At 36.6% G+C, this 24,002-nt stretch overlaps 2 protein-coding genes across 3 annotated transcripts in view; one reads left to right on the top strand and one right to left on the bottom strand.

Moving 5' to 3' along the window:
• Nucleotides 1–12,289, bottom strand: LOC127863583 (1-deoxyxylulose-5-phosphate synthase YajO-like). 2 transcript variants are annotated; one of them, XM_052403148.1, is made up of 8 exons: nucleotides 12,106–12,279; nucleotides 11,278–11,340; nucleotides 8,654–8,839; nucleotides 6,656–6,814; nucleotides 5,600–5,778; nucleotides 2,581–2,632; nucleotides 1,656–1,817; nucleotides 1–1,093 (listed from the first exon to the last, which is right to left on the bottom strand). In XM_052403148.1, the coding sequence occupies exons 1-8, from the start codon at nucleotides 12,217–12,219 to the stop codon at nucleotides 998–1,000; spliced, it is 1,011 nt and encodes a 336-aa protein (XP_052259108.1). In that variant the 5' UTR covers nucleotides 12,220–12,279; the 3' UTR covers nucleotides 1–997. The 2 variants fall into 2 exon arrangements, with proteins under 2 accessions (XP_052259108.1, XP_052259109.1); XM_052403149.1 differs by lacking the exon at nucleotides 1–1,093 and having other exon boundaries at nucleotides 1,669–1,817; nucleotides 5,600–5,854; nucleotides 12,106–12,289.
• LOC127863576 (sperm-associated antigen 1-like) overlaps nucleotides 12,243–24,002 on the top strand; it is a gene marked incomplete at its 3' end in the record, with an annotated part of 26,431 nt that continues 14,671 nt past the window's right edge. The window contains 7 exon segments of the mRNA XM_052403135.1: nucleotides 12,243–12,387; nucleotides 18,415–18,547; nucleotides 18,760–18,834; nucleotides 19,111–19,195; nucleotides 20,818–20,940; nucleotides 21,390–21,460; nucleotides 22,720–22,894. Of these exon segments, the coding sequence (XP_052259095.1) occupies nucleotides 18,423–18,547; nucleotides 18,760–18,834; nucleotides 19,111–19,195; nucleotides 20,818–20,940; nucleotides 21,390–21,460; nucleotides 22,720–22,894 (654 nt within the window).

Raw genomic sequence — 24,002 nt, forward strand, 5'->3', positions numbered from 1 at the left:
TTTCATTATGCACCTTTATTAGTTCACAATTTGCATTAATTACATATAATTTGCTATTTATATAAGTACAAATAAGTACACATACATCAAATCAATATTATGGCAATCTGTTCACAGAACAGTAAACGACTGCAAATAATTAGCGTAAACAATCAATTATAGAATCACATAAACAATCAAATCCTGCTTGATTAAAACACCTAACCACATATCAGATATAGATGCTTCAAATTGAAGCTACCATTTGGATTAATAAAACAAAACTATTTGAACACAAAAATTGAAATTAAAAACTAACATCATGACAAATTATCTGGAGCATTATTTTATTACAATAAATATTGAACCCATGTTTCTCAGTGTACAATATTTCAAATATAAATATTGATTTTAATTTGTAAAGTTTCATATGATTGTATTATGGAATTAAATATTAAAAAACAACCCATTTTTCTTATAACCTAATCGACTTGGGCTTTAATCTGGAAAATCAATAATAAGTAATGCTCAGAAGAAAAAACGTTTTTAATAAAATAATACATTAAAATGTCATGACTAAAATGATGTTTTCCCAATTTTAGACGCATAGGAATAAGTGAATGTATTTTATAAATGAGTCTTGGTTTGGGGAAACACTGGGCTTAGTACATGAGTGTAAAGTGTCATCCCAGATAAGCCTGTGCAGTCTGCACAGGCTTATCAGGGACAACACTTTCTGCTTGAAATGGATTTTGGTAAAGAAGAGACTTCCTTTAATCAATGAAGACCACTTACGCTGAAAGTATTTTCGCAGAATTAGGCTCAAATTACTTAAATATGTGTCATGTACCATCCATTGTCCCTATCTAGTGTTAAAAATGGAAGCATTCATTATCAGGCAGGGGGTGTCACCACCCACAGTTTTTATCTGGTGTTAATATTTGAGGTATTCATTATAACGCAGAGGTGTCACAGTGCCGAATGTAACCATTATCGAGCTGTGATGGGGGTGACAGGGTCATTCACATCTGTCAGGGTGCATCCACTGATCCATGGTGGTCCCAAGCTTCTCCTTAACCTTCTCTGTAACCAATGACAACTGGTGCATGAGCTCCTGAAATGGAATAGGCAGAATCTGTAAAAAAGCCACGCTTTGGGAAAACAGGGTTTAATACATGAGTGTTGTTGTCAATGCATCTACAAGATTTGAAGTTTAACCTTCATTGTCACACTGTCTGGCCTTGTTTCCTTGCCATCAAAAGGACCTATATTAAGGTTTTTCCTTTGCCTAAGTTCCGCATTGTATATATTTTGAAATGGCAATACCAGATCAATATTTATTTTCTCAAAAAAACAAAACATTTTTACAACAATTACAGTTTAAAAGAAACATGTCCAAAATTGGGGAATCTCAGAAATTCTGTGCAGATAGTCAATCAAACTCTTTGTAAGGTCCATTAAACCTGTTCTGGGAAAACTGGGCTTAATGCATGTGCATTAAGGATCATCAAAGATAAGTCTGTGCAGTAATAACAGACTATTCAGGGATGAACACTTTCCACTTTTTTGGAAATCTTTCCTTCAAAGAAAGTCTCTTCTAAACAAAAAACAAGTTTAATGCTTTTTGCACATGCATTAAGCCTGGTTTTCCCATAACAAGACTCTTCTGAACTTACATCAGTTATCTTCATCACATTGTAGTTGTCTACAACCTGCTCAGGTGAGCTGCAGCCAACGATGACCACCGGCCGTATCTCTTGCTGCAGAATCCAAGACAGGGCAGCCTTTGCCATCGGAACATCAGCCTTGGTGCACAAATCCTTCATGGCATGTAGGGCCTATAAATAAAGGAATACAAGATAATTTTATTCAAAGAAGTTTAAGGACATCAGTCCAGTAAAGTATCAGATTTTGTTCCTTTACCACTTATATACCTATTTTTACACCTATGTAGTCCCTTAGAAAGTTTAATTTAATAAAAGACCTGTCTCACTGGATTCAAGTTTTAAAGGCTTCATTTCCAACCCTTTGATACTGATAAGCAGCAAACAGCATAAAATCTGAACAGACTGCAAGTTACTTGCAGGCTGTTCTGGTTTTATGCTGTGTGCATATAGCCATTTTCACTTTGCCTCTGAGTGGGAAAAGGGTTAAATTAGACAATTCATTTAGGGAAATCAGCAGAAGATTTTCAGAATGAAAATATTTTGAAGATGTTCATACTAGAAAAATAATTTTTATTTTAAACATTAAGTTTACACTCTAGATTTGAAACAATGTTTGCCACAAATACATACCATTGCCAGTTCCAGATATGAACTCTTTACTCAAGATGATTACATGAACATGGGTGTCAGCAAAAACAAAAGTGTGCCTCAAATTCAAAAAAGATACATAGTGGATACAATGTGTGTGTGTGTGTGGTTAAGATGTTCTGGCTTGATCCCTTGATCCCCTCTCCTTGATAGTTGTAAAGCTCAACCCCAAAAGACAATACACCAAGTACTGGTTCACCCCAAGAAACAGACTTAAGAGACCCTCAGATTTTAATGCCATCAACAAACAGATTTTAGTGGTCTGTCGCAGCTTGCAAAATCTCACCTCAAACATTTCTGGTTCACAGCCTGGTTGTCCATGCCTGCTCTTCTCTGTGCTGAAACATATGAGTTGAGCTCTGAGGAAAGGGGGTTTAATGCATGTGCATAAATCGTCGTCCCAGATCAGCCTGTGCAGTCAGCAAAGGCTAATCTGGGACAACACTTTCCATCTAAATTTGATTTTCGACAAGAAGATTCTTCTTTTAAATGAAAAAGGCAATACAAACAGAGAGTGTTGTCCCTTATTAGCCTGTGAGGATAACACAGGCTAATCTGGGATGACAATTTATGCACATGCATTAAATCCCCTTTTCTCTGTGCTGAAGCATACAGACAATATAGCTTTCAAGTTATCAAGACTCTCAAACGGAGGACTTCAAGTTGGACATTAACTCACTTCAAGTTATTACATAAAAATCATCACTATGAAAAAAACAGTGGTGGAATTATACAAATGTCATTCAGAAATGCCTGCAATGGTAAATTAAATTTTGAACAAGGCATGTTCAGATTTTAACTTAATATTGACATAATACAAATGATATATGATTTTGATTGGTTTGGCGAAAATGCTCACCTTGATTATAACTTATAAAGATCATTTTTACAACAAAGTAAGTCAAAGCTTGCAGTTAAACCTTATATTGAAAACAATGAGAAACACAATGCCCCCTACTGTGCCGCTTTGAAATAAAATTTCTATTTATCATTTGGCAGGTATAGAAATCATTTCCCTTTAAAGCTTATTACTTCCCTGGGATAAAGTCCAATCCAACCGGGGGGGGGGGGGGGGGGGGGGGGGGGGTTTGTCTACAGTCAAAAATGACCAAGTCAGACATCACTGACAACCAAGGCCTGTGGTTTATCAAAGAGATCATAGCCAGAGTTCATCATGCATCTATGGACATAAGTCCACAGGTATGTAATGAACCCTACCATACACAAATTAGTACAGGAAAGAAATGATAATTATATCATTTAAAAAAAACTTTAACAAATCAATCATTTGAGTTATAAATAATCAAAATAAAAAATATGTACAGTAACTGTGAAAAGAACTTAAATTCTTGGTAAGAAAATATATACTCTGAGATTTATAATTATATAAATTACTTCCCTTGAAAATAATTGTCTCTAACAAATCTCTATTTTTAGTAGCAAATAATTAAAAGCCACTACCTTGACTGTAGATTCACCACTCAAAATGTGCAGTTCCATAAGATACACATGCATGCCAAATATCAAGTTGCTATGTTCAATATTGAATAATAATCTCCCTTTAAAGCTTATTACTTCCCTTGGATTTGTATTTTTGACCTTAGACCTTGAAGGATGACCATGACCTTTTACCACAATGTGTTTGTCAGAAACACAATGATTTATTTAACAAAACAAGGGCTGTTTGTAAAACATGCATGCCCCCCATATGGGCTGTCAGTTGTAGTGGCAGCCATTGTGTGAATACGTTTTTTGTCACTGTGACCTTGACCTTTGACCTAGTGACCTGAAAATCATAAGGGGTCATCTGTGAGTCATGATCAATGTACCTATTCAGTTTCATGATCCTAGGCGTAAGTTTTCTTGAGTTATCATCCGGAAACCATTTTACTGTGTCAAGTCACCGTGATCTTGACCTTTGACCTAGTGACCTGAAAATCAATCTGCGAGTCATGATCAATGTACCTATGAAGTTTCATGATCCTAGGCATAAGCGTTCTTGAGTTATCATCCAGAAACCATTTTACTGGTTCGAGTCACCGTGACCTTTGACCTAGTGACCTGAAAATCAATAGGAGTCATCTGCGAGTCATTAACAATGTACCTATTTAGTTTCATGATCCTAGACGTAAGCATTCTTGAGTTATCATCCGGAAACCATTTTTCTGTGTCGAGTCACTGTGACCTTGACCTTTGACCTAGTGACCTGAAAATCTATAGGGGTCATCTGCAAGTCATGATCAATGTATCTATGAAGTTTCATGATCCTAGGCCTAAGCGTTCTTGAGTTATCATCCGGAAACCATTCGGTGGACGGACCGACAGACGGATCGACCGACATGTGCAAAACAATATACCCCCTCTTCTTCGAAGGGGGGCATAAATATATAATTTGGCAGGTCAGATAATTATGTCCATTTAAAGCTTATTACTTCCCTTGGATTTGTTTTTTTCAACCCCGAAACCTAGTTTTTGACCCGGCATGACCCATATTCGAACTTGACCTAGATATTGTCTAGATACAACTTCTGACCAAGTTTCGTAAAGATCGGATGAAAACTATTTGAATCAGAGAGTGGACACGAAAAGTGTGACAGACCGACTGACGGACAGTGTGAATTCTATATACCCCCTTTTCTTCGAAAGGGGGCATAAAAATGTGTACCTTCTATGGCCCTCTTGTATGTCTTAAAGGGTAAACTGGTTGCCACTTAGCAGCTTTACCTTGTTGGTGCAAACAGTTTTCCCCTCCTACGGCCCTCTGGTACATCCTGCAAGGTCATGTAGTTGCCACTAAGCAATCTTACCTTGTTGGTGCAAACAGTTTTCCCCTCCTCCAGCCTTCTGGTACGTCCTGCAAGGTCATGTAGTTGCCACTAAGCAACCTTACCTTGTTTGTGCAAACAGTTTTCCCCTCCTACGACCCTCTGGTACGTCCTGCAAGGTCATGTAGTTGCCACTAAGCAACTTTACCTTGTTGGTGCAAACAGTTTTCCCCTCCTCCGGCCCTCTGGTGCGTCCTGCAAGGTCATGTAGTTGCCACTAAGCAGCCTTACCTTGTTGGTGCAAACAGTTTTCCCCTCCTACGGCCCTCTGGTACATCCTGCAAGGTCATGTAGTTGCCACTAAGCAACCTTACCTTGTTGGTGCAAACAGTTTTCCCCTCCTACGACCCTCAGGTGCGTCCTGCAAGGTCATGTAGTTGCCACTAAGCAACCTTACCTTGTTGGTGCAAACAGTTTTCCCCTCCTCCGGCCCTCTGGTGCGTCCTGCAAGGTCATGTAGTTGCCACTAAGCAGCCTTACCTTGTTGGTGCAAACAGTTTTCCCCTCCTCCGGCCCTCTGGTACATCCTGCAAGGTCATGTAGTTGCCACTGAGCAGCCCCTGCTGTAGAGGGCTGTAGGCCAGGACCGCTATGTCCTTGTCCTTGCATATAGGAATCACCTCCCGCTCTGGGGATCTCCATAGTAGGTTGTAACCTATCTGATGTCAAAGAGGTACCACAGTACATTGTAACCCATCTGATGTCAAAGAGATACCACAGTAGGTTGTAACCTATCTGATGTCAAACAGATACCACAGTAGGTTGTAACCTATCTGATGTCATAGAGATACCACAGTAGGGTTGTAACCTATCTAATGTCAAAGAGATGCCATGTTGTTATATTGAAGAATTGTTTATATAAAGGCCGTGCATTTTTTTAACAGTTGAGCTACATGTTATATAATAAATAGCTACATGTATAATAATGTCATTATATAGCAAGTGATCATCAATTACGCCTTCGTCGTCACATATAGATTATTTAAAGCAGTAACATGCAAGTGTATGAAATATTCATGATACACTATATTGATTAGAATTGTTGAGCAGGAAAGTTTGCATTTCAGCGTGTGTCTGAGTTATGTAGGCTTAATGGTTAAGTCCATCAATATATTATTGCTAATTCAACAATATTATAAAAAACTTTATTTTTTAATTGATGTGTTGAGTTGAAAATAATACGCAAAATCATGCCCACATTACTATTTAGATTCTCTTGTTATTCATCCAATGTTAATCACTCATGTGACCCTTTAAATTGTAAGACTCAATAGTTATTACTAGAAAACAATTATTATGACACAAATAAGCATCAAATTAGTAAGGTGTCCTCGGTTCAAAAGGGGCTTAATGCATTTGCAGTCCACACAGGCTAATCAGGGATGACACTTTGCTTTTGTGGTATTTTGTAAAAGAAGTCTCTTCAAAACAGAAATCAAGTCTAGGTTGAAAGTGTCTGCACTCGCTTATCTGGGAAGACACTACGCACACGCATTAATCCCATTTTTCCCAGAGCAATGCTAAGGTAATACCTACTTGGTTACTGACTGGAATTTCTCCCATGTCAATCAAGGACTTGAGGTTTTTGGGTCCAAAGTTGCACACCCCCCAACTCCTGATCCTGCCTAGGGAGACCTGCCTCTTCAACTCTGTGATGGCCTCCTCTGTGTTAGAGATGAAACTCGGGAAGTGAGCCTGAAGGATACCATAGCACCCATGTACCACAGTCCGCATATAAACACACATATTGACCATGGCCTGAAGGATACCACAGTACGCATATAAACACACATATTAACCATGGCCTGAAGGATACCACAGAACGCATATAAACACACATATTGACCATGGCCTGAAGGATACCATAGCACCCATGTAAACACACATATTGACCATGGCCTGAAGGATACCACAGTACGCATATAAACACACATATTGACCATTGCCTGAAGGATACCATAGTACGCATGTAAACACACATATTGACCATGGCCTGAAGGAAACCATAGCACGCATGTAAACACACATATTGACCATGGCCTGAAGGAAACCATAGCACGCGTGTAAACACACATATTTACCATGGCCAGAAACCATAGGTGGCATGTAAACACACATATTCACCATGGCCTGAAGAAAACCATAGTACGCATGTAAACACACATATTGACCATGGCCTGAAGGAAACCATAGCACGTGAGTAAACACACATATTGACCATGGCCTGAAGGAAACCATAGGTGGCATGTAAACACACATATTGACCATGGCCTGAAGGAAACCATAGGTGGCATGTAAACACACATATCGACCATGGCCTGAATGAAACCATAGGTGGCATATAAACACAAATATTGACCATGGCCTGAAGGAAACCATAGGTGGCATGTAAACACACGTTTTCACCATGGCCTGAAGAAAACCATAGCTGGCATGTAAATACATGTTTTGACCATGGCCTGAAGGAATCCATAGCTGGCATGTAAATACTTGTTTTGACCATGGCCTGAAGGAAACCATAGGTGGCATGTAAACCCACGTTTTGAGCATGGCCTGAAGGAAACTATAGGTGTCATATAAACGCACGTTTTCACTACGGCCTGAAGGAAACCATAGGTGGTGTGTAATACATGTTTTGACCATGGCCTGAAGGAAACCATAGGTGGCATGTTAACGCACGTTTTGAGCATGGTCTGAAGGACACCATAGGTGGCATGTAAAAACACGTTTTCACCATGGCCTGAAGGAAACCATAGGTGGCGTGTAATACAAGTTTTGACCATGGCCTGAAGGAAACCATAGGTGGCATGTAAACGCACGTTTTGAGCATGGTCTGAAGGAAACCATAGGTGGCATGTAAACATACGTTTTCACCATGGCCTGAAGAAAACCATAGCTGGCATGTAAATACATGTTTTGAGCATGGCCTGAAGGAAACCATAGGTGGCATGTAAACGCACATTTTGAGCATGGCCTGAAGGTAAGCATTGGTGGCATGTAAAAACATGGCCTGAAGGAAACCATAGGTGGCATGTAAACGCACGTTTTCACCATGGCCTGAAGGAAACCATAGGTGGCATGTAAACACATGTTTTTAGCATGGCCTGAAGGAAACCATAGGTGGCATGTAAACGCACGTTTTGAGCAGCCTGAAGGAAACCATAGGTGGCATGTAAACGCACGTTTTGAGCATGGCCTTAAGGAAACCATAGGTGGCATGTAAACGCACGTTTTTAGCATGGCCTGAGGGAAAACATAGGTGGCATGTAAACTCAAGTTTTGAGCATGGTCTGAAGGAAACCATAGGTGGCATTTAAACGCAAGTTTTGAGCATGGCCTGAAGGAAACCATACCATTTATGTTAACACACATACCGGTATTGACCAGAGTAGCCCACACTGAGTTCTTACCAACCTTCTTGTATCGTGAACATAAGGCAGTGTTTTTTATGGTGATATATGGGGCGGAAATGCGGCCCCATTTTAAATCTCAAAAGTTTATACTCTCCCAAAGGACTAACTTATCCACACCCACCTGAAGAAGGTCAATGTAGTCTGTCTGCAGCTTTCTAAGACTCTTAGTGATGGCCTCATCAATCTGCACAGCTGAGTATGCTGGGGTGCCAATACCATCTCGGAAACCAAACTTGGTTGCTATGATGGCGTCCTGGCGACGACCTAGAAGGCATCTTCCTAGAACCTCCTCTGAACCAGCGTATCCCTGAAGAAATTTTTTTGGACTTGTTTTGTTTTTTTAGTGTGTTTCTAAAGTAATTTTTTCAGAAATAGGTGCAAATAAGATTACCAGCTGTCTAAATCTTTTTTGAACCGATTGATGGCCGGGGGGGGGGGGAATGTTGATGTTGTCTTGTTACTGTTAGCTAAAGCTGTAAAGAAAGATAACCCTCTTCAAATCAAATTTGTATATACAATTATATAACAAGCAAATTCGTTGAATTGATATCCCCCGCCAATATGCTTCTGGACACAAAAGTGTTATATTTGACACTCAAAAAAGCATTTTTTCAAGATACAAAGGGCCATAACTCCGTTATTAACAATTGGTGTACAATGTCATTTGCCATGAATCATCCTCTGATCCATATATATACTCATACCAAGTTTTAATGAAATCCGCCAAAGCACTTCCAAGATATGGCTCCCGACACACAAAAAAGCATTTTTTCAAGATACAAAGGGCCATAACACCGTTATTAACAGATGGTGTACAATGCCATTTTGCGAGCATCATCCTCTTATCCATATATAAATTCATACCAAGTTTCAATGAAATCCGCCAAAGCACTTCCAAGATATGGCTCCGGACGGACGGAAAGACAGACGGACAACGCCAAAACAATATACCTCCGCCAATGGCGGGGGATTATAACTAGAGTATACAATTTCATAATTATATATTTTTTAAGAAGTGTCTTATGATTTTTATATTATATCTCAATTTTATTTCAATTACATTTTACATGTAACAAAATATATAACTATATTTTATATGATTAGGTTCTAATTTGCAATATAAAAAAGAGGTATACAATATTTTATTCCAAAATCTGTGGATTTTTTTGTACCAAAAAATTCCCAATCCAAAAATTGCATTTTTTCCCAAAATAGCCAAGAAAAGGATTGAATGCTGCCGATAACATTATTGTAATGAGTATTATTGCTTAAGAGAGATACAATAGATTATTACAGTTTCCTGCAATTGTCAATAAAATGTCAATCACCAAACAAAATTATGCAACAAACAGCACATTTGATAAATGTTTTGCAGTTAAATTATTGTGTGAATTAATGCACGTATATTTCATGAGAGATGTTCTTGAATAATTGATCATATCAAGTTACCACAAACTACTGTACAACACGATAAGGCCAAAAAAAATAACAGGTCCGTTTAGGGTCTCCTTGAAAAAAAAACAGGGTCAGTAGGTAGGGATTTTATTTTATTTTTTTATTTTTTTAGGGGGGGGGAGGAGTACTAAAATGGAAGGCTACTAAAGCTTTTAATAAGAAATACATGTATACATATGCTTTGTTTGCTTGATATTACATTTTATATGAACGAAAATGAAAAAAAATTAATAAAATAATTATGTTTTTAATTTTTTATTTTTTTTGGCGATCCCAATAAAATGTTGAGGGTCGGCGCCGATTTGGGAGACACGGTCGGGAGACCCGAAACGGACCTATTTTTTTTTTGGCCTAAAATGAATTTGCAACTCAAGCATTAATCAGGAGATAAGAGACAGTGGCTCAAGATGACTCTTGTTCAAATAGTACTGAAAGATAACCTTGTATGTGGCTACCTGTTATACAATTCTTCACTAAATTACTGCTGTAACGTCACATACTGATAACCATAAGTGTAAACAGACAACTGATAAAATGAATCATGTTCCTGACCTGGATTCAATAAATGTGAAACAGTATACGTTAACCAAAGAATTATAGCAATCTGTCCAGTGTAAACAATCTTTTTTAAGGTGTATTAAAAACACACATCAACACAACCTCTTAAACAAGGGACAAAATTGTCACAAAACCAGGTTTTCATTGTGAAAAAAAATCTGATAAAGGGAGACAACTCAAACTGAACTTTTGAAATGAACAAACAAAATTAACCCCCTTTGTAAGTTTGTTTTAAAATAAATCTATTTTTAGTCGTGGCGACCTTGACATTGGAGATATTGACGTGATTCTTACGTGCGACACACCGTCCCATGATGGTGAACAAATGTGCCAAATGATTTTAAAATCATAATGAATGACATAGTTATAGCCCAGACAAGCTCATTTATGGCTATTTTTTACCTTTGAACTCAAAGTGTGACCTTGACCTTGGAGATATTGACGTAATTTTTTCGCGCGACACACCGTCTAATGATGGTTAACAAATGTGCCAAATGATTTTAAAATCTCACAATGAACGACAAAGTTATGGCCCGGACAAGCTTGTTCCGCCAGCCCGCCAGCCAGCCCGCCAGCCAGCCAGCCAGCCCGCCCGCATTCGCCAATCTAATAACCAGTTTTTTCCTTTGGAAAACCTGGTTAAAAAATGTAAATAGCATAAAATGCTAAATAAATTTTAAATAGCATCTATTAAGAATAAATGTCTTGAGTCTAAAAGTTACTTCATTTTACCTCTGCTGTATCGAAGAAGTTAATACCGAGTTCTAGACATTTGTCAACACAGGCCTTCGAGGTCTGAAAAAAGAAACTTTAATAAATTGTGTGTACAAATATATAACAATTACTTTTAGATGGGATTTTTTAAGTAGAAAACTATTACAGACACTGATGATCCCACAACACATGTTTGAGCACAAAAAACTTTTACTTTATATTCAAGAGTGGACAATAAGACATAATTCTGCCAACACTTGTCACAAGCAAAAAATTACTTTCTTCATGATCATCTAGGCATTTATTTATAAGTGAAATTTTGAGCAATATGGGTCATGCTGTTAAAGAGTAGTTGCGAACACAAGCTTTAGAAAAACAAACAACGTGCAGTAATTCTGCCAACAATTATGTTCTTTACAATCATCTCTAAATTAAGGTCAATCAACTGCAAAAATTTAAGCAAGATCTTTACTGCAATAAAAGGGGAGTAGTAAATTCTACCTTTGGAAAGTAGGAACAGACAGACATGTGCAATCCTTAATGGCAAGTTAATGCTTTATATTAAAACAATACTGTACAACTTAGGAAAAACTTAGTACTCATGAGTGACTCATTTGAAACTGAATAATGCCAACATAAGAAATACGTTATTAAATATTGATTATACATTGCTTCTAAAATCGGCAAGTTTATGTTCATATAAACACATACAAATATGACTGTTATGTTGAAATCTGTTCCGTTGCTTTCTGCTAATTAATTTTCTTGTCACTCATTTTACAAACAACCGGCTTATGCGTAATTTTGCAGCGAAAAAATATGTACTTATGGGTTTATTAGACTTACTTCATACGGCTGTGCGTCCCAGTTGATGTTGGCATTGTTGCCATTCATCTGCCAGCATCCTAAACAGATGCGAGACACCTTCAAATTTGTCCGTGGGAGTGTAACAAAATCCATCTTTGCGTTAATTTTCTTTCCTTCGGTTCATACTATATGCTCAGCCACTTCCGCTTGGAAACGAAACCCGAACGAGCACGCTCTTTTGCCTGTCGGCTACTAATTACTGGATATATGCTGTTTTAAGACATATTAATTAGAATTGTTTAAAGACATTCTGTTGTTATAGTGAGTATTGCTTACATTTAATTGCAAAAGACTCTTTAATGTAAACCTAATTTGATATGTCAATCTACTTTCTGTTTCGAAACCGATGTCAAAATCAATACAATTTATCAGCTGTCAAACACTAGAAAAACCTGGTTGGGATAATCAAGTGTTTTATAAGGGAATGTTTTATTGAGATGTGAATTCGAACATCAGAACGTTCATTCATAACACCAAAACAGCTTTTTTTTATACAAAACATCATTTTTTTAATTTTTATGAAATGACCCTCAACAAAATAAAATCAAAACAAAATGTCTAAAAACTTGTTCCTGACTTTCAGATAAAAATAATTTCTAGAAAATGATTAATTTAATTGATGTCGCAAGATATTTTGACTGCTTGTTATACCATGCTTCACTTAAGGATGCTCAATTCGTTGTTGTCTACTCAGGTACGGAAAATATATCGTAGACGTACCTAAAATCGCCGTAAACCTTGATTCGCCGCATTCGAGAGATTTGTTTTTATCACGCGAGATTTCCGCGCATGCGCGAGATTTTACGTCACAGTGTTGTGCGAAAAATTTTCCCACGGTAGGAAACTGTCAAACTCGACAAAATGCGATTTAAACAGGTATTTACAATAAATAACGAATTTAATCGATCAAAACCTAATTTCTACTATTTCCAAAATTAATGTTACTGATAAAACAAGAAAATACATAACAAATCAATTGTTAAACCTCATAGTTTTTACCGTCTGCTCTGTTTACCTTTTAACAATGAATGTCACGTGACCGTAGTATTTCGTAGTAAGGCCAAACCACTTTTATGAATGTTTTTTTTTAACCCCTATGTTTTTCCTTTTGATAAAATTGAAGATGCATTTTTTTTTCATCAGGCGCATCCTACACCTGTGAAGAAAGTATAGGGTTTATTCACCAAGTGCCCTTACAAGTGCTTATAGGATGGTGAAAGAGGAAGGCATAACAGTGTACAGGGCTAGTAGAATGTTTAATGTTCCAGAAAGAACACTTAGGGACAGGTTTATAGGCAGAGTTGATCCTGACTTGTGTGTAATGGGCAAACTTCCTTTACTTGACCAGCTTGAAGAGGCTAAACTTGTTAACCATTTCAAGAGGATGGCTGACCTAGGTTATGGATATACTCAGCAAGAATGCATAGATGTTGCTAGTGAGTTTGCTGTTCAGCTGGGGAAGCGAACTAAAGATAAACCTCTGTCCATGAAATGGATGAAGGGCTTCTTAAAAGGTGGCCAGAGATGCGGGTGACAAAGCCAAGAGCACTTGAGTTTGCAAGGGCCAAGATGGCTAGTGATGTTGTTGTAATGACCTACTTTGATCATCTTGAAACCTGTCTCCAAAGGAATAATCTGTTGGATAAGCCACATTTTATCTTTAATGTGGATGAAAAAGGTGTCCATACTACACAAACCCCCTCATATAGTTGCAAGTACCAACCATCCAGCTCAGGCGGTTACATCTGGAAAAGGTCAGACAGTAACAATAATTGGTGCAGGTAGCGCTAGTGGTTCAGCAATTCCACCATACTTTGTGTTTCCTGGCAAGAAAATGAACTATGACCTTCTTAAGGGTTCTTCACCAGGAGCAAATGGAACTGTATCTGAATCAGGGTGGTCAAACATGGATGTGTTCCGCAAATACCTTACAAAGCACTTGATACACTTTGTACCAGGAAGGGGGGATCACAAGGTTCTTGTGCTCCTAGATGGGCATAGGTCGCATGTTGCCCTAACACTGGCTGAGTGGGCAAAAGACAACAATGTCATACTTTACATTCTTCCTGCGCATACCAGCCATATTCTGCAGCCCCTTGATGTTGGATGCTATGGACCCTTCCAAAAAATGTATCATGTCCAATCCCATACATACATACGACAGACACATGCTGCCATTACAAAGTATAACATAGCCGAAATATCTTGTAAGGTATACAACAGGGCCTTATGTTCGGATGATTTGCAGTCTTCTTTCAGGACAACCGGAATTTATCCTCTGGATAGAATGTCATTTCAAAGAGCTGCATGGTTCCGACAGAAGTGTTTGATGACAGTGGTGACAGTCAATCCAGTGGGGCTACTGTTGAAGGGGGAATCCAGTCAGATGTATTTCAAGAAAAGGAACATCAGCTTGTAAAAAGGAAGAATGTATCAGTCAGGAAACAATATAGAACAGTAAGCAAGCTTGTTTCTGGTAAAGAACTGACCAGTGACAATGTCATTAATGCCGTCCAACAACATGAACAGGCCATGAAAAGACCATATAAGACAGTAGCAAAATCAGTCCAAACCAGGTCATACAAAACAACAAGCAAGCAATGTGTGAAGAGAAAGGCCCCTGAACGCAACCACATTTTGGACAGTCCGAAGCCGGGTCCATCACGCATAAATGTGATCCCAGACACAAGCAGTGATGATGATGATGATGATGATGAAACTTGCTGCGTTTGTGATCGATTTCAAACCGAAGAGCAGGCAGCATGTGTATCACTTACCTTTGTTAAGTGGGCAAGATGTGATGGGATTCGAAATGGAATGCCATGTTTGCACTGGACACATCTGGGTTATTGCACACCAGTGAAAGTAGTGAGAAGGGGAGATGAGTTTAACTGTCCCCATTGCCAAAAACCAGAAGAATAAATCAAAATTCCTTTAAAAACTGTAAATATGTTACAATGTTTAAGTTTCCAATTATGAAAATTAATAAACTTTAAAAAAAAAACACTTATTAAAACACACAAATAATTTATGAACAATTGTCACGCTATTGCACATATATTTTATGAACAAAAAACCCACAGATAAACTAGCTTTGGCCTATATAAAATACATGGCTAAGACAACGTCATTTCCGGTGATTCAAGGTACTTTCAAAAACAAAGATGCAGTGAAGCATGTGTGTGTTTGTTTTGGATTATAAACTACGATTTAACTTTCATTGACATTCATATTTGTGTGAAAATGAAAGTTTAATGGATAAACTTCATGCTACAAGTAAGTTAATTGCTTCTTACTTTAGTTTTTGTTTGCAATTTATGATTTATTGTGACTACGGCGATCCATGGTTAGTCGAGGATACATAAAGGCACCAACCATACTTTTAAATATTACCAGGGCAACCCATGCAAAAGACTTCTTACCTCGGACATTTCTGATTAAATTTGTTGAGGTCTGATTATAGTTCCAAAACTGTCGAATCTTGTATCTGAAAAAAACACAATATGTAAAGCTTTTGGTTAAAAATGAACACAAGATTAGGAAAAAAACTACGGACTGGTTTAATTTTTATTTTACTTTGACATTTTTGTTTAAATTAAAAATTAAACAGATTTTAGCAACCAGTTGAAAAGTGATTCTCGTTTATATCGTACAGGGTTCGACACTAAGGCACGTCCGACAGACATTGTCTAGTAAGATCGGTGGTCGGGCTAGTTAAACTGCGGGCTAGCTTGTCCGACTGGTCAGACATGAAAAAATCTTAATGATTAATAGAACTATAACTAACTGCTGTGAAAACCTTTTTTCTTAATGTGTAAAATTACTCTCGTATCCGTTATTTACATCAGAACAAAACTAGCGTATATAAATAAACACGGAGCATTCACATGATTCATCGCTATTTTTAGACGCAAAGGAGGGCTTCCAGCAGAAATTGCTTTTTCCATTGGTCAAGTTGTCATGAATATTAATGATTTTCTGCAGTGTCGTAAACCTTTACAGCATGTTTTTACGACTTCTATCGAAAATCGGTTTCGTCAATGCAAACATTTTGGCGTAGCAGACGAAAGAATGTAATTTAAAGAATGGCTTTGTTCAAGTTCGGATTTTCGTCCGAAAAATCAGTAAAAAAAGAAGAATCCGTCGGTAAAACTGACAGGAAACTTGAATATAAAAAAAAGAAAACGTAAATTTTATCCTAAATGGAAAATTGAGTTTCCATGGTATGAACTTGACGAAGAAAAGCAAAAACTGTTTACTCTATGCATCAAAATAACTTTCTGGTGTTCACTGATTTTTTACTGATAAATCCTGATTAAACAGTTACATGACACAATTGTGTTTATTTGCAATGTCATTTATGGTCTAGTATACATCAGATTCGGGCTAGTAGATTTTAAGAGGAGCTGGTCCGATGGTCTTGCTGTAAAAAAGTTAATGTCGAACCCTGTCGTATTAATATTCACTCTATATCTCGATGTAATATAGTGTCTTTCTGGTTCGGTTCAATGTCTAATTTCATTATGGTCAGTATATAAAACTTAAAACAGTTTCTTTCAATAATATTGTATTCAATTTAATAATAGTTTTCATAAGAAAATGTTCATCACGAAAGACTGTAGGGTTACACAAGTCCTCGTAGATTGAATCAAGACTTTTAAAGCCCTGAAATTACACAATAACATACACATAAATATCATATAGGTAACATATAGAATAACCTGAAAGTAAATCATGTTTACACATAAACTTATTAACAGGATGTGTTCTAGTGGCCGAATACAATTAAAACTTTACACGTGTATAAATATTCTCTATGCAATACATATGATAAAACAATGCTTAGAAAACAGTTAACATCACAGATATAAATTACATACAACAGTTATGTTTTCTTCTCTTTCACATACAATACATATCAACATACCAAATGGTTTGGGCTTTTACACCTGTCTGTCCGCCTCTCTCTTGTCTCATTGACTTGTGATGGTTAAAACTGCAACATAAGATTTATGGTGCACAATAGAAAGAGCCTGATTACTGCATATAGGACTTAAACAATGGAAAAGCACAGTACTCTCCCAAATACAGGTTTATACACAAAACTCAATACAAAGTATTTACAAACAGAGCACTACCCATTTGCAATCAATTCAAAAGTATATAATAACTACAAAAATGTATTGCATGTTTAATACAACTTAGTACTAACCTGGTAAGAAGTAATACTAATGAAGATATATAAAAATCTGCAGCTCAATAAAAAAAACTGACTGCTGACACATTGACTGTCCAGAACACAATGCAAAAGAGAGGGAAAAATAATCTGGCTGAACAGGTTTTAAAATCAATCAGCTGTTGTAATTGGTCACAGTGGTCACCTGACTGAGTTGATTTAAAGTCAGTCAACTATGACATTTGGTCACAGTGGTCAAAGGTAGATAATCTACTACTCTGATAGAATTATTGGAAATTCTACCTGGTTACATCGACTTCACTTGCTACAAAATTTCTTAGCGGGATCACAAAATTACAGCCCACGCTAAGAAAGTTTGGAGCGAGTAAACACGAATCACTTTCTTACTGATATGACTAGAAAGTTAGAGAAATTTAAACATTAAAACAAGGTAATAAAGATGAAAAATAAAAGTCGCGGAAAATACCTGTTTCGTCGTCTTGATTATCAAGTAATTACCCCCTCTGAGAGTATTAGTGTTTCATATTGCTGTATACAATTACTTGTATTAAATGTATAAAAAAAAAATACACATAGATGTATTCACTTTTACCTGAAAGTTTTACCTTTTTTCATAGAACGGGTTTAAATTTAGTTGTTATTTAATTGAATTTGAAATTGTTAAACAGTGTGAACATCAATAATAAAAATAAACTCTATAAAGGTCTAGTCTATTTTTTTGTTTAAAGATGAACGAGGTCCGGTAAAATCTGTCGAGATCCGATAAATTTTAAAAGTTATCGGACTTCATGTCTGGTAATATTTGTTAGTCTTTCGCATGGGTTGCCAGGGCCAACAAATATTAATCATAAGTGGCTCAATTGGTTGTTGCTGGCTCAGGAACCACTAAAAGTACCTCAGGTAATCTTAGTATACTACAATGAACACGGGGTATGGAAAATACGCTGAAAGGCTTTCAGCCATTCTCCAGGGTACTTTTAAGTATATTTTCAGTACCCAGGGTTCTTTGTAGTGAAAAAGGACCAGTGAAGCTTTAATGACTGCTCTAGTAAAGGTCACATACCAGTAACCAACTAAACATTTTTTTACAGAACTGGAAATGGACAATCCTATTATGCAGGGGTCAACAAAAAAATATGACATTCCACTTGCACATCTGGACTTCAGTTACATCAGACAGTGCAAAGATGTCAAAGAGCTGGAGAAGATATACAGAATTCTGAAGTAGGTTATGCTTACAAAAAAACACCCACTAATATCCCAATTTTAGTCAAAACAGAGCATTCCCAATCCAATGGGACCTGGCCACTTTATCAAAAATGGTTTAAAAAAAACACTGTCATTAATATTCAAGCCAAGTTATTCGAATTCAATTACTTTTGATTTATATTTATACATTATTTATAATGTTTAGCTTCATATGTACATTTATCTAGGTCCAATGAGGAAGGTTATTTCCCAGATCTGGAGAAGTGTTGTGAAGAAAAAATATTGGAACTTAATCCTAACAGGTAAGTCAAGAAATGAATTGAAATCCCTTGTTAAGAACACTTTATTGTAGCATAAATTGAAATTGCTTTTTAAGAACAATTTATCTTAAAAATATCAAGGCAATGCTGTTACTTTAAAATACAATGTAAATTGTTTTTTTATTTTTTTAAACTTGATTTAAAATGAAAGCTGTGTTTCATGACCATGTTATCACACTTTTTACTGATCCATTATCGTAAAAGATTTATTTCTATACCCTATACATTGATGGATATTTGCTCTGTTTTGTTTATCAGTCGATTGCTCAGAAAGGAGACTCCTCTCTTCACTAAAAGAGATCTGGATCTGGATGAAAGACAGCAAATTGATGAAGATGTTAAGGTATGACAAAGTTTACAGAATTTAACATTTTACAAATTGAAATAGTCTACATCAGACATGGTGTTTTCACACCGGCTGACTGTCTTATAAAAGATCTACCAATACATTTGGGTAGTGCTCTGTCAAAAGGGTGTTTAATGCTTGTGCCCAAAGTGTCATCCCAGATTAGCCTATGCAGTCCTCACAGGCTAATCAGTGATGACACTTTCCCCCTAAACTGGATTTTTGCTAAGAAGAGACTTTATGTAAACAAAAAAATATTAAAGCGGAAAGTGTTGTCCCTGATTAGCCTGTGCGGACTGCACAGGCTTATCAGGGGTGACACTTTACGCACAGGCATTAAACCCCCCTTTTCAATGAGCACAGCTCATTTAAGTTATGACTGGTTGTAGGCTGACAATAAGTAAAGATCCATGATCACTATGTTCCTTGAATTAAGAGCATGGAAAAGATTTTAATTGAATTATTGAAATATTCTTATCATAGAGGCTGCTGCTTGTCAAATAGTTTTCTTCAAAGATTGAATCTGGGTTTGAATCCCATTTGAGTTGCACTGTGGGAAAACTCGGCTTTATGCTTTCATGTAAAGAATATTGTCCCAAATGAACCTGTGCTGACTAATCTGGGACAATACTTTAACCCTTTCCCTCCATAAGAACTAAAGTAAAAATGGCTTTTGCAACCAGCACAAAACCAGAACAGCCTGCGAGTAACTCGCAGTCTGTACAGGTTTTATGCTGTTTGCTGCTCATCAGTAAATATGGGTTGGAAATATAGCCTTTAAAACTTGAATTGAGTAAGAAAGGTATTGGATTAAATGTAACTTTCTAAAGGACTACATATGCGTCAAAATACGTTTCTAAGTGGTTAAGGGTTAAAATACGTATCTAAGTGGTAAAGGGTTAAAATATGTATCTAAGTGGTAAAGGGTTAAATACATATCTGAGTGGCAAAGGTTAAATAGGTATCTAATTGGTAAAGGGTTAAATACCTACCTAAGAAGTGGTAAAGTGTTAAATACGTATCTAAGTGGTCAAGTGTTAAATACTATCTAAGTGGTAAAGGGTTAAATACATATCTAGGTGGTAAAGTGTTGAATACTTATCTAAGTGGTCAAGTGTTAAATAATATCTAAGCAGGGCTTTTTTTCCTTATTTATGAGTGGCCGTGGAAGGACATTTCACAATTTTGAAAAGGACAATTCACAAACCTAACATGGCCATGAATTTTTACAAAATGGGCCGTTTTTCACAATTTTAATAATTTCACGACTCGGTTTTTCACAATTTTAAGAAGTTCGCGACTCAATTTGTCACAATTTTGAAAAGATTGCAACTCATTTTTTCACAATTTTGAAAAGTTCGCGACTCATTTTTTCACAAAGTAAGGGGGCCAGGGCCGCTTCACAAAGTCAGGAAAAAAAGCCCTGTCTAAGTGGTAAAGGGTTAAATACATATCTAAGTGGTAAAGTGTTGAATACTTATCTAAGCGGTAAAGTGTTAAATAATATCTAAGTGGTAAAGGGTTAAATACATATCTAGGTGGTAAGGGGTTTAGCGCATGCATTAAGCTTTGTTTTCCCATAGCAAGGCTCATTGGACAAAGTTACCAACAAATTTCAGACCTGGTCCAGTGACATGAAGATGATGGAGGGAAATGTTGCTGGTGGCATCGCTTCTGGCACAGATTATGTACCTGATCTACCGCCTGTTCGCTCAGGAACCATAACTCTCACAGCAGAAGGGGTAAGAATTCATGGTTGTTTTACTGCTGTTTCAGGTACAGAAAATCAAAGACAAGAGCTGTGTTTGAGATTGCTGTTGCACCATGACCTCACTTGTATCCCTCCTTGTGAAATAATTCAGCAGTTAGTGTACTGTCCACAGGCAATGAAAACCACAAAACAATCTTGCTAACAGCGGACTGATCTATTTTGATTCACTTTATTAATTTACTATTTTCTTTGTTTGTTTTATGATTTGTTGAATCATACAATTATATTCTGAAACTAAAATTATTAATACCATGTTTAAAAGCTGGCCACCATTTAATTGCTTGAATTTTACATTTTATCCGTGAATGATAAATATAAATGATGTATTTTGAATTTTAGAGAACAAGAAAATTGTATCATATTGTAGAATATTGATTTTGGCAAATACAATTGTACTGTTGCATTATGTATATATTTTAGGCAAAGAGTAGTAAGCCAGCTGGCCAATCAAACAAAAGGGTGACACCCAGAGATTACAGAGAATGGGATAAGTATGTCTGTTTTATTACAAAATAAGCCTCGTTATGGGAAGTGACACCCAGAGATAACAGAGAATGGGATAAGTATGTCTATTTCATTACAAAATAAGCTTGTTATGCGACTGGGCTAAATGCATGTGCATAAAGTGTCTTCCAAGATTAGCCTGTGCAGACTAATCACGGACAGCACTTTCCGCTGACACTGGATTTCTTTAGAAAAGACCTCCTTTAAATGGAAAATATCACAACGAAAAGTGTTTACCCTGATTAGCCTCTGCAGAATGCACAGGCTAATCTGGGATGACACTTTACACCAATGAATTGAGCCTACTTATCCCAGAACCATACTAAAATATTCACTGTATTTTGAATGTAATTATTTGTTAAATGTAAAGTTTAACTTGTGATTATTCTGCAGGTCTGTTATTTTGCAGTTTGCATATCCACGGTTCGCAAACTGGTTTGAAAATATAATATACTCTTATATTATTTCTAAATAGTCCAAAGTGAATATTTTTTTCCATCAATAACAGCTAATACATTTAATATGTAATCATAATTATGGGTTAGCATGTTTACTTCGTTACAAATCTTATTTATTATTTGAACTAATGGTAAGATAAAAGTAACAATACTGTTTACATCAGGACATTATTATCTCACGCTTAAAGTCATGGGGGAGTTATTGCCCTTTATTTAAAAATACTTATAAAAGCACCTGTTACTTCATGTTCATTTTCTTCAACAATGCATCTGTGACATTGAATACACTTTCTGTGACTGCTTCTTGTTTTCTTTGAAGAAAGAAATGTTGAATATGAAAAGAAATGAAAACTGCAGATTATGTGCCCATACAAAGTGGAAGGCATTCAGTGCATTGGAATGTACATGTATACATATCTGGAAAACTTTCATTGACTGTAACTTTATCATCTATCATGTAATTTTAAAGTAATTTGCCACAAATGATAACTATTGAGGGTCAGTGTTTACAGTCATCACATGTGTTATTAGCTCTAATGTCAGGTGAGAAGACATCAGCAGTAATTTCTTAGAATGTATGAGACCTGCATATGTATTTAAGTAAAACTTGTGTGTGTGTGTTTTAAACAAACTTATGCACAAAGATCTGGAATGTTTTTGTTATTCATGAATGCCTTGAGCAGTTTGTACCCATTTGTCAGGGTTACATGGAAGTTGTGAAGTTTTATTTATGAATGGAAAGAAAATAAGAATGTAACAGTTTGAAAAACGGTAGACATTTTATCTAGGATCAATGTAGACAAGGAGCTAGAAAAGGTGGATGAAGATGACAAGAAGAAGAAGGAGAGGACATTTGTGGGCAATAAGGAAGTAATTAATCTGGAGGACACATTGGACCCTACAGGGCTCACAGAGGCAGAGAAGCTGGTGAAGGCAAACAGAGAAAAAGACAAGGGCAATGAGGTAAGAGCCATGTATCATGAACATTTAACCCATTACCACTTAGATACGTATTTTCACACATTTGTAGTCTCTTAGAAAGTTAAATTTCTTAAAAGGCCTTTTTGACTAGATACAAGTTTTAAAGATTTCAGTTCCAACTCTTAGATACTTAATATGAGCAGCAAACAGCATAAAACCTGAACAGACTACAAGTTACTCGCTGTTCTGGTTATATGCTGTTTGCCCATAGCCATTTTCACTTTGCTTCTGAGTGGGAAATGGTTAACTCCGAAGATGAATTTTAAAGTTTCTACTCACCTGAGCAATGAGAATGATGGTCAGCACATTCTGAAATTTCAGCTGCAGGAATATGTACATGTTCTTCCTCAAACTCAGGGTTGAGTCAGACTTAAAACACATCAAAAAGTTTCTGTTATTGAACATTATGGTAAATTTTATCTCAAAAATTGAGAGAAAAAGTTGAGTCAGACTATTGACTTAAGTATGTACGGTAAGTGTTACTTAGCAAAGGAGAAGTGGAATTAGGATTAGACCAAAAACAGAGAGGTAAACCATAGCATTGAGATAAGAGATAATGGATTTTGGTGAAGGCCAAAAACCAAGAGGTAAACCAGGATTTGGATGAGGGATATGTGAGTTTGGTCTAGACAAAAAAAACAAGAGGTAAATGAAGGCATTGACATAAGGGCTAATGGAGTTGTTTGATACAAAACAATAAAAAGGTATACAAAGGCAATGAGGTTAACGGCAGTTTAGTTTGGTTAAGACCAAAAACCTAGAGGTAAACAAAGACAATTAGATAATGGGTAGTGGTGAAGACCAAAAGATACTTGGCTGTTGTTGTTTTTTAAATAACTCTTATTTTCTTGTGGTAAGTCTTTCTCAATTTTGTGAATGAGACTTTCATTGTATCTGTCTCTATTGAAGTTTCAAGTAGCACTATGAGTAACAATGTTAGCCTCATTCTAGGAAAACTGGGCTTAATGCATGTGCATAGTGTCTGGTAGAATAGCCTGTGCTGTCAGCTCAGGCTAATCAGGGACAACACTTTCTTCCTTGACCAAACTTTTGTTTACAAGAGACTTCCTTTAAACAAAAAGATTCATAA

This window comes from Dreissena polymorpha, unplaced genomic scaffold, assembly GCF_020536995.1.
Source record: "Dreissena polymorpha isolate Duluth1 unplaced genomic scaffold, UMN_Dpol_1.0 chrUn017, whole genome shotgun sequence".
Classification (NCBI taxonomy): Eukaryota; Metazoa; Mollusca; class Bivalvia; order Myida; family Dreissenidae; genus Dreissena; species Dreissena polymorpha.

Excerpts from the sequence above, each read along its gene's own strand:
- LOC127863583 (XM_052403148.1), bottom strand. The coding sequence starts at position 12,219 with ATGGATTTTGTTACACTCCCACGGACAAATTTGAAGGTGTCTCGCATC. Across the intron at positions 8,840-11,277 it reads ACTTCTTCGATACAGCAGAG|GGATACGCTGGTTCAGAGGA; the intron begins GTAAAATGAAGT and ends AAATTTCTTCAG. Across the intron at positions 1,818-2,580 it reads GTGAACCAGAAATGTTTGAG|GCCCTACATGCCATGAAGGA; the intron begins GTGAGATTTTGC and ends CTTTATTTATAG.